At 22.0% G+C, this 11,291-nt stretch overlaps 1 protein-coding gene across 1 annotated transcript; it reads right to left on the bottom strand.

Annotated features, from left to right (window-relative positions):
* Positions 1-2,968: 2,968 nt before the first annotated feature.
* LOC117183038 (immediate early response 3-interacting protein 1) lies at positions 2,969-11,030 on the bottom strand. Its single transcript, XM_033376190.1, has 3 exons — positions 10,844-11,030; positions 7,661-7,762; positions 2,969-3,189 (listed from the first exon to the last, which is right to left on the bottom strand). Exons 1-3 carry the CDS (start codon positions 10,932-10,934, stop codon positions 3,134-3,136), a joined length of 249 nt encoding a protein of 82 aa, XP_033232081.1. The 5' UTR covers positions 10,935-11,030; the 3' UTR covers positions 2,969-3,133.
* Between the last annotated feature and the right edge of the window lie 261 nt (positions 11,031-11,291).

The raw sequence follows: 11,291 nt of genomic DNA, 5'->3' as shown, positions 1-11,291 counted from the left end.
TATTTTTATGAAAAATCTTTTTTTTTTGTAGAAAATTAATCATCCTGGTTGAAAGTTTATCCTTTTATTTAAGAGTTCAATTCTTTAGTTCAAAATTTATCCATTTGGTTAAAAATTCGTTTCTTTTTTTAGAAACTCAATCTCCGTTGTTGAAAATTCAATTATTGATCAAAATTCCTTTTTTTTTTGGTTTAAAATTAATCTTCTTTGTTGAAAATTCATCTTCTTGTTAGAAAATTCATTACTTTAATTGAAAAGTTACATGTTTGATTAAAAATTCGTCTTTTTTGGTACAAATTCAATCATTTTTATTTAAAAATCATGTATTTGTTTGAAAATTTATGTATTTTGATTAAATTTTATGTTGTACACTTTGGTTAAAAATTTATCTGGTTAAAAACTCGTTTTTTTGTAGAAATTTAATCTTTGTTGTTGAAAATTTAATTCTTTTGATAAAAATTCCTTTTTTTTTTGGTAGAAAATTCATTTTCTTCGTTGAAAATTCATCCTTTTGTTTAAAAATTTAATTCATTGATAGAAAATTAATCTATTTGGTTAAAAATTCGTTTATTTCATAGAAAATTAATCTTCTGGGTTCAACATTTATATTTTTGTTTAAAATTCAATTATTTTGATAAAAATCCATTTTTTTGGTAGAAAATTAATCTTCTCGGTTAAAAATATATTTTCTTTGTTTAAAAATTCAATACTTTAATTGAACATTTTCGTTTTTGGTTGAAAATTATTAAATTTTGGTTAAAAATTATTAAATTAAATTATTAAATTTAATTTAAAATTTACGTATTTGCTTAAAAGTTCGCTTTTTTGCTGTAAATTTATTATTTGTTGACAAAAATGCAACTATTAGAAGGAAAATTCACGCATCTTGATGAAATTTCTTTTTTTTTTTAGAAAATTTATCACTTTGTTTAAAAATTCAATACTTTGGTTAAAAATGTATCTTGTCAAAAACTCGTTTTTTTTTAGAAATTTAATCTTTGTTGTTAAAAATTCACGGATTTTGATTAAAACTCCTTTTATTATTAGAAAATTAATTTTTTTTGTTGAAAATTCATCCATTTGTTCAAAAATTTAATTCGTTGGTTAAAAATTTATTTATCTGGTCAAAAATTCGTTTTTTTATATAGAAAATTAATCTTCTGGGTTGAAATTTTATCTTTTTGTTTAAAAATGCCTTTTTTATAAAAAATTAATCTTCTTGTTTGAAAATGAATTCTCTTTGTTAAAAAATTCATGAATTGGATCGAACATTTTCGTTTTTGGTTGAACATTGGCCCTTTTCGCTGGAAATTTATTCTTCGTTGATAAAAATGCAACTTTGTGAAGGGCAATTCATGTATTTTGATTAAAATTCTTTTTTTTTTTTCGTAGAAAATTAATCTTCTTGATTGAAAATATACCTTCGGTTTGAACATTCATTTCTTTAATTGAAAATTTACGTATTTGGTTTAAAATTCATTTTTTTTCTAGAAATCTATCCATTTTGATAAAAATGCCACTGTTTGAAGAAAAATTCACGTATTTTAATAAAAATTTCTTTTTTTTTGTAAAAAATTTATCCTCTTGGTTAAAAATTTATCAATTTGGCAAAAAATTCGTCTTATTTGGTAGAAATTTAATATTGGTTGTTGAAAATTCGTGTATTTTGATAAAAATTCATTGTTTTGGTAGAAAATTAATGTTTCTCGTTGAAAATTAATCCTTTTTTCAAAATTTATTTTTTTAATTGTAAATTTATGTATCTGGTTGAAAATTCGTCTTTTTTGCTGAAAATTTATACTTTTTTTTATATAAAAATGCAACTATTATAAGGAAAATTCCCAAATTTTGATAAAAATGTTTCTTTTTTTTTTGTAGAAAATTTATCTTCTTGGTTGAAAATGTATACCTTTGTTTCAAAATTCAATTCTTTGGTTAGAAATTGACCTGTTTTGTTGAAAATTAATTTACTTTTATTACATTTTTTTGTAGAAAATTTTTATAAAAATGTAAATTCTTCGCAAATTCCGAACAAAAAATGTAGAAGCTTTTTCAGTTCTGTGACAGGTTTTAAAAGAATAATTTTTTAAAAAAGATTTATAGGAAAATTAAAAAGGATTTTTTATTTTTTTGTATTAATTTTTAGAGATTATTCAAAAAGATTTTTAAAAAAGTTTCGATTTTGAGGATTTCAAACAATCTTAGCAAAACTTAAATAGCTACATTTTTAATTTTAAAAAAATCATTTTCCAAATTATTCATTTTAAAATGATGATACTGAAAAAGACAAAACTTCAGAAAAAAATCGTATAGTTTAATTTTAAGTTAGAGAAATAATTTTTTAAACAAATAAAATAAATTTTCAACGAAATAGTAAAATTTTCAACAAAATAGATTATATTTTCATAAACAAAATTTCAAAAAAAAATTTCATTTTTAGTTAACAAAATTAATTTTCAATAAAAAAATAAATAATTTTGTAACAAAGAAATAAAATTTCAACCAAAAAGATTAATGTTCTGCATGAATTAAAAAAAGAATCATTTCTAAACAAATACATGAATTTTCAAGTAAATATTTTAATTTTTAATGACTTTTCAAATAAAAAGTTATTTTTTCTACCAAAAAAATACTAATTTTGAACAAAAAATAGAATAGAATTTAACAAAATACATGAATTTCCAAACAAATATTTTAATTTTAAATGCAATTTTTGACCACAAAAAATTTAGAAAAATTAAAAAATTTGCTACCACAAAAGACAAAGTTTCAACAAATACCAACATTTTCAAACAAATAGTTGAATTTTTAACAAATATTAAGCCAAATTATATAAATATTCGTTTAAAAAATCAATTTAAAATTTAAAAAAATATAATTTTTAAGCCAAAGAAATGAATTTTGATATAAAAAAAAAGAAAAGAGTAGATAAATAAAGTTTGATAACAAAATAAGATAAAAATTTATATTTGGGTAAAAAAATCTGTTTATTTACCTCACTTTAGTTAGGTTGGCAGAATAAATATATAAAGATTTGCATGCTTAATTTACATTGTAGTATAAATTTTATATTCGCAGCCATTCATATTATGTACAGTGCGTCGCTGGAATGCATTTTCAATAATTTTCGTCTTCATCCGAGTACCATTTTGACGATTATAGTCAATATATTGAGAAATATTAGTGGAACTGAAAATAAAAAAATTTTCACATTTTTGCCCCAAGCTCTATTAGTTATAATTATATTATTTATAAGTACTTTCAGTCATCACAGTACCTATTGTCATTATTTAAAAAAAAGAAAAAAGGGTAATTTTTTAACGAAAAAAGAGGGAAATAGGGGAAAGATTTAACATTTATTTTTACATATAGAAAAGAAGAAACAATTTTAAAGTGTTTTCAATTTTTAAAAAAACATCAAGTTTAAACTTTTATAAAGTAAGCAGTTTAGAGATTTCAATAGATTTTTTAAGCTCAAAATTGTATCTTTTTAAGCAATTTTATGTTGGAAACATTAAATATTGAACGATTCATTTTTTTTTAACTGAACCTTTTTTTTTAATTAGAAGTAAAATTATTTTTAACTTGAGTCGTTGCAAATTAATAACTGTTCAATTGTTCAAAATTCAACACCCTTACTTGAAAATAAAAATATAAATACATAAAATTGTAACGTTCGAATTATAAATTTAGCACTCTGAAATTTTACCAACTCAATTCTTGCTACTTCAAACCAGTTTCAACTTGTTTTGGTTTTAAATATTTGAATTATAATTGCTCAATTTAAATTAACAAGTATTGATAAATATGAAAATTCCCGAATTATAAAATTCCCAAATAATAAAAATTGCCGAATAAAATAAAAATTTAAGAAATTTAAATTTGATTAAAATGGAATTCAATATTCTATTTAACGTCCAATAATAATAAACAAACTTGTACAACCACCATAAAATGCTCTTATTATAAGTTAAAATAATATCCCCTTTGAAAAAAATTCCTTTTTAAAAAAATCCTTGGACAAAAATAAAAAAAAAAAGAAATATGAGATAGTTTTGTCCAAGAATTTGATTATAAAGAAATATTTTTCCTAACGCGAATCCTTTTTTATAAATCACGATAATTGGTCATTGGATCCTTGGTTTTATATTCAGTAATTTTATACATTAACTTGATTATTGGACGTTAAATAGGACTTTGAAATTTATTTTATTCGAAAATGAATTTCCCAAATTTTTATTTTTATTAATTGGGAAATTTAATATTTAGGTAATTGTCCAATTCGGAAATTTTATTATCCAGGAATTTTCAAAATCTAGAATTTTCTTATCCTGAAATCATATTATTCAGTAATTTCCTAATACGGAAATTTTATCATTCGAAAATTTTCCAATTTTTGAATTTTCTAGTTCGCATATTTTATAATGCGACAATTTTCTGTCGGGAATTTTTTTCGGGATTTTTCAGAAGTCCCGAACTGTAAATATGAATTGATTGAATGATAATTAACTTTACAAGACGCATTTATTTAACTTTATACTCTATTCAATTATTGTCTCAGTAAAAAATATTCCATTGTACAATTTTTTAATATTTAGCAATACTTGTTAATTTAAAATTATTTTTTATAAAGGAATTTTATTCAAAGGGGATATTTTTTGAATTGTAATAGGAGCATTTTATGGTGGTTGTCCAAATTTGGTCGCTGTATTCTTGGTTTTATTTTCAGGAATTTTATACGATAAAATTCCAGAATTAGAAAATTTCCGAATAATAAAATTCCCAAATATATTTGGGAATTTTATTATTTGTAAATTTAATTATTCGGGTATTTTCGAATTCTAGAATTTTATTATTCCGAAATTTTATTAATCAGGAATTTTATTATTCATGCATTTTCCAATTCTCGAATTTTATTCTTCGGGAATTTTATTATTCAGAAATTGTATTATTCGGGAATTTTATTATTCAGAAATTTTCCAAATCTAGAATTTTATTACTCGAGAATTTTATTATTCGTAAATTTTATTATTCAAGCATTTTCCAATTCGGAAATTCTTCAATTTTAGAATTTTATTTTTCGGGAATTTTATTATTTGGGAATTTTATGATTTTTAAATTTTATTATATGCTAATGTTACAAATGGAAATTTTTTTATTCGGAATTTTTCCAATTCGGAAATTTTGTTCTTCGAAAATTTTCCAATTCTAGAATTTTATATTTCGGGAATTTTATTATTTGTAAATTTGATTATTTGAGAATTTTCCAATTCTAGAATTTTTTTATTCACGAATTTTTCAATTCTAGAATTTTATTCTTCTGGAATGTTCCAATTCGGGAATTTTATTATTAGGGCACTTTATTATTTAAAAATTTTATTATTTGAGAATTATATTATTCCGGACGTTTATTATTTAAGAATTTTATTATTTAAAAATTTTATTATTCGAGAATTTTCCAATTCTAGAATTTTATTCTTCGAGAATGTTCCAATTCGGGAATTTCATTATTTGCGAATTATATTATTCGGGAATTTTATTATTTGAGAATTTTATCATTTGAAAATTTTATTTGTCGAGATTTTCCAATTCTAGAATTTTATTATTCAGAAATTGTATTCATCAAGAATTTTATTATTCCGGAATTTTATTATTTGGTAATTTTATAATTCGAAAATATTCCAATTAGAAAATTTTATTCTTCGGGAATTTTCCAATTCTAGATTTTTGATATTCAGAAATTGTATTAATCGGAAACTTTATTATTCCGGAATTTTCCAATTCTAGAAATTTATTATTCAGGAATTTTATTATTCGTAAATTCTATTATTCGGGAATTTTTCCATTTTAGAATTTTATTATTTGGAAGTTTTATTATTAAGGAATTTTATTATTTGGTAATTTTATAATTCGGGAATTTTATTCTTAGTAAATTTTATTATTCGGAAATTTTATTCTTCGGGAATTTTCGAATTCTAGAATTTTATTTTTCGGGGATTTTATTTGATTAAAAATTTTATTTTTTGGGAATTTTCCAATTCTAGATTTTTAATATTCAGAAATTTTATTAATCTGAAATTTTATTATTCCGGAATTTTCCAATTCTAGAAATTTATTATTCGGGAATTTTATTATTTGGGAGTTTTATTATTAAGGAATTTTATTATTTGAAAATTTTATTATTAGAAAATTTTATTATTCGGGAATTTTCCAACTCTAGAATTTTAATATTCAGAAATTTTATTAAACGGAAATTTTATTATTCCGGAATTTTCGAATTTTAGAAATTTATTATTCGGGAATTTTATTATTCGTGAATTTTATTCTTGGGGGATTTTTCCATATTCGAATTTTATTATTTGTAAACTTTATTATTCGAGAATTTTCCAATTATAGAATTTTATTAGTCGGAAATTTTATTATTCAGGAATTTTCCAAGTCCAGAATTTTATTTTTCGGGAATTTTATTATTTGGGACTTTAAATTCGGAAATTTTATTCTTCGTAAATTTTATTATTCAAGAATCTTCCAATTCGCAAATTTAATTATTCGGGAATTTTCCAATTCTATAATTTTATTATTAGTTGAAATTCACAAACAATAATATTCCCAAATAATAAAATTGCTAAAATTATTATTATTTAAATTTAAAATAACAATAATTGAAACAATATTTCATCTAGAAATACGTTTTTAAATTATCGTTTTTTTTTTATTTAAACAATTTTAGAAAATTGAAACATTAAAAATATTTGTCTTTTTATCAAAATATTTTATTATTGTATTTTTATGAAATAAACGATCTTTATTTTTAAAAAATGTATTCTTTCAATTCGGGAATTTTCAGATATCCCCTTGTAAACTGAATGATTTCATAATTGAAAAAATGAACAATTGATTTTAATATTTTCAAAAATTGACATCGAACTTATTTTAAATGGCATTATATCATGTAATATAAAATTTGTGATATTTCAATGAATTCAATAGATTATTCTTCAACAATTAAAAAAAAAATTGTATCAATAAATTCCAGGATCAGCGACAAATCTAAAATTATTTTCTTTGTATAGATTCGGCGAAAAAATAATTTGGCCTTCAAGTTTTATTAAAATTAAATCATACATAGTTCAATTTGAAACAGGTCAAATTTATATTTGTAAATTTGTTATTGGAAAAATTCAATTTGAGACTTTAACTGTTTCTTATAAATATTTTTTCCAAAATTACTTGGCTAACTTTGATTTCAAAAATTCACGTAGTTGACATATTTTTTAAACCGCATTTTTTTTGGTGGGATTTAAATATTCATAATATTTTCATAAAAATTGTTTCTAAACATAAAACGCATGTTATTTTGTTTCTTTTCAAGAACAAAATGTTTCGTCAACTTTAAAGCAATATTCGGTCAGCCTTACAAAGTTTTGTAAATTAAAATAAAATTTTGATCTATCAATAAAAAAAAAACATGAAAAATTTGTAATTATGGACGACCTGTGATGACTGAAAATTCAACTAATATGTTAATTCATACATTAATTCGAAAGATTATAAAGAAAAATGATAAATTTCTAAAATTATTAACGACAAAATTCTTAAGAGCTTGTAAAATAATTTCTAACGTAATGAAAAATATAAATAGAAAAATAATTTTACTTACACCTTGCCACTGTTCTAATTGATCGCACAAGATTCAACATTTGGGATTTTATAGTGGGAGCTTCACCAAATCCTTGAATATTTTGTTGCGCTCCCCACCCGACTGCAACAAATTAGTTTTTTTTTTATTACGATTTTTTTTTATCAAAGGGGAAAATATGAATATAAATATAATTTTTTGTTGAAAGTCTACATTTTCGGATTAATCTTTCGTTCTTTTTTTGTTGGAAATTAATTTTTTTAAACTTAAGTTTCTATTTTTTGGAAAATTAATCGTTTCTAGTTTAAAATTAATCTCTTTGGTTGAAAATTCGTTCTTCTTTTCTTTGAAATTAATTTTTTTAACTTAAATTTCTATTTTTTTGGAAAATCAATCGTTTCTAGTTTAAAGTTAATCTCTTTGGTAGCAAATGCGTCTATTTTTGTCTGAAATTCTTCTTTTCGACATGAAAATTCTACTCTTCAGTTAAAAATTAAATTTTAGTTTGAAAACTGACATTTTCGATTTAAAAATTCCATCTTTTTTTTTGCAAATTAGTTTTTCTAGTCAAAATTTAAATATTTTTTTTTTGGTTGAAAATTGATAATTTCTAGTTAAAAATACATCTTTTTTGGTTTTCAATATTTTTTGTTGAAAATTTTGGATTAATTTCCAAGAAAAAAATAAATCATTTTTAACCCGAAAATGCCTATTTTCAACTAAGAATTTAATTTTTAACAAAACATTTTATTAAAAATTAAATATTTTTGTTCAAAATCCAGATTTTCAAGTTAATATTTCGTTCTTTTTTTGTTGGAAATTATTTTTTTTTTTATTTAAGTTTTTATTTTTTGGAAAATTAATCGGTTCTAGTTTAAAATTAATCTTTTTAATTGAAAATAAGTCTACTTTTTGTCAGAAATTCGTGTTTTTGGGCTGAAAAATCTTTTTGGTGGAAATTATTTTTTAAACAAAAATTTTAATATTCTATTTTTGGTTGAAAATTAATCGTTTCTAGTTGAAAATTCATGTCTTTGGTTGAAAATAAGTCTACCTTTTGTTGGAAATTCGTCTTTTTGGACTGAAAACTTTTTTTGCTGGAAGTTAACTTTTTAAATAAAAAAAAAAGAACGAATTTTCAAACTGAAAATGTCTTTTTTCAACTAAAAATTTAAATTTTAACAAACGAGTTTGTTTAAAATTAAAATTTTTGGATGATAATTCATATCATAATTAATATCTTTCGTTGGAAATGCGTCTATTTTGTCGGAAATTCGTCTTTTTAGGTTGAAAATTTAACTCTTTGGTTAAAAACTAAATTTTAGGTTGAAAATTGACATTTTCAAGTTAAAAATTCGTTTGTTTTTTGGTTGAAAATTGATGGTTTCTAGTTGAAAATTCCTTTTTTTTTGTTGTTGAAAATTCGCTTATTTTTTGTTCAAATTTTTTTATTAATTTCCAAGAAAAAAAACAAGGAAATTTCCACCCGAAAATGCCGATTTTAGACTAAGAAATTAATTTTTAACAAACTCTTTTATTAAGAATTAAATTATTTATTGAAAATCCACCTTTTTGGGTTGAAAATTCGTTCTTCTTTGTTGGAAATTAATTTTTATAACTCAAATTTATATTTTTTTGGAAAATTAATCTCTTTGTTAGAAAATGCGTCTATTTTGTTGGAAATTTGTCGGTTTTTGTAGAAAATCCACACTTTCGGGTTGAAAATTCGTTTTTTTTTTGTTTGAGAAAATTAATTTTTTTAACTTTAATTTCTTTTATTTTTTTGGAAAATAGATTCTACTTTAAAATTAATCTCTTAGGTTAAAAATGCGTCTACATTTTGTAGGAAATTAGTCTTTTTGGGCTGAAAACTCTTTTTGTTGTAAATTAATTTTCTAAGTAAAAATTTAAATATTCTATTTTTGGTAGAAAATTGATCGTTTCTAGTTGAAAATTCATCTTTTTTGTTTGAAAATGCATTTACTTTGTTAGGAATTCGTCTTTTGGGTTGAAAATTCCACTCTTTGATTAAAAATTGAATTTGTTGTTAAAAATCCACATTTTCAGGTTGAAAATTCATTCTTTTTTTTCTCGAAATTAATTTTTTAAACTTAAATTTATATTTTTTTATTAGAAAATTGATAGTTTCTAGATTAGAATTAATGTCTTTGGCTGCGAAGGCGTCTATTTTTGGTCTGATCAACTATTTGATTTTATATTTCATCTCAACTACGTGACATATTATAAATTTTATATCAACTGTAAATATAAGTTAATTAGTGCCTGGTACTAAAAATTGAACAATATATTGGGTAAAAATTAATTTCTTTGGCTGAGAAGTAAACTATTTTTTTTATTCCTTTTTATTTTTCTTGCAAACTTATAATTTTTTGTTGAAAATTCAACTGTATGGTTGGAAATTTCTGTTTTTTCTTGAAACTTCATCTTTTTTGGTAGAAACTTATTCTCAAGTTTGAAAATTCATCCTTTTTGGTTGAAAATCCAAACATTTTTTTTTAAATTCATGTATTTCATTAAAAATATATCAATTTCTTAGAAAATTAATCTTCTAGGTAAAAATGTTTGGTTTAAAATTTGTATTTGAAGGCAGAAAGTTAAAACAGTTTTTTTTTTTTAAATTCGTCTCTTTTCTTTAAAGTTCAACTATTCGGTTTTATATTCAACTGTTTGGTCTGAGATTAATTTTTTCGTTAGTTGAAAATTCAGTAACTTGGCTAAAAAATCATGTTTTTTGAACCCCCATAAGAAATAGTTAAAGAATAAATACAACTGAGCCATATTGTTCAATTTTCAAACAAAATACAGAAACTTTTTATTTAAAGTTCTGTTTATATTCCTTCTTGAAATTGATGCAAACTAACGAAAAATATATTAGGGAATCTTAAAAAAAGGGAGAACGTGTTTTACACTCGATTTTGTTTTTCTCAAATACGTTTTGTATTTAAATTTAAAAAGAAACACCGAAAAGAGGGTTTAAAGATCCTAACCTAAAAAATTTATTCTAGCTCTGAAATCCCTGAAATCCCTAATTATGCGGCTCTTTTAAACATAATTAAACTAAGCTAAATCAAAAATATATGTGACAAAAGTCTTTGACTAACTACACCTGGAAAAGAAGGGAAATTCACACATTTTGAGTTTCGGAACCTAACCTCACTTTTTATTATGCTCTCAAAAACTTACTTTTCAAAAGAAACCTTTCTTCGTGCAAAACACAGATAGCATTTAGGCACAAAAGCGAAGCCTCAAAAAGTGTCCATAATGTAAAAGCCATTTTTTTCTCAAAAAATAACACCTTTTATTTTTAATTTCCCGTTCTTCGGAACGACACGCAAATGTTTTTATGGAAGGGGATAAGGGGGGTTGTTTACAAGGCGATAGGTGGCGCACTTTGCTGTAGTAAAACTTCCGCGAAAATTCAAATTTAATGCATAAAAAACTTTTTTTTGAATGCAAATTAGTAAAAAAATTAGTTACTTTATTTATGAAATTAAGCAAAAATTCAATGACTCAGTTTAAAAAAATTCAATAATAAATTATCGATTTTTTCTTGCGCAGTACTAAATTTCAGAAATTTAAAATTTGCAAAGCATAAGTTTTCAAAGCTTTTCTATTTTTTGTGGCAAAAAAT

The sequence above is a fragment of the Belonocnema kinseyi genome, chromosome 2 (assembly GCF_010883055.1).
Source record: "Belonocnema kinseyi isolate 2016_QV_RU_SX_M_011 chromosome 2, B_treatae_v1, whole genome shotgun sequence".
Lineage (NCBI taxonomy): Eukaryota > Metazoa > Arthropoda > Insecta > Hymenoptera > Cynipidae > Belonocnema > Belonocnema kinseyi.
The sequence above is the reverse complement of the archived record's forward strand: the minus strand, read 5'-3'. Positions and strand labels throughout refer to the sequence as shown.

Bases quoted from the DNA above. Each gene is read 5' to 3' on its own strand.
- LOC117183038 (XM_033376190.1), bottom strand. From the start codon at position 10,934: ATGGCTTTTACATTATGGACACTTTTTGAGGCTTCGCTTTTGTGCCTA. The intron at 7,763-10,843 runs GTAAGTTTTTGA...AATTTGTTGCAG, and splicing joins AGAAAGGTTTCTTTTGAAAA to TCGGGTGGGGAGCGCAACAA. The intron at 3,190-7,660 runs GTAAGTAAAATT...TTTTATTTTCAG, and splicing joins AATTAGAACAGTGGCAAGGT to TTCCACTAATATTTCTCAAT.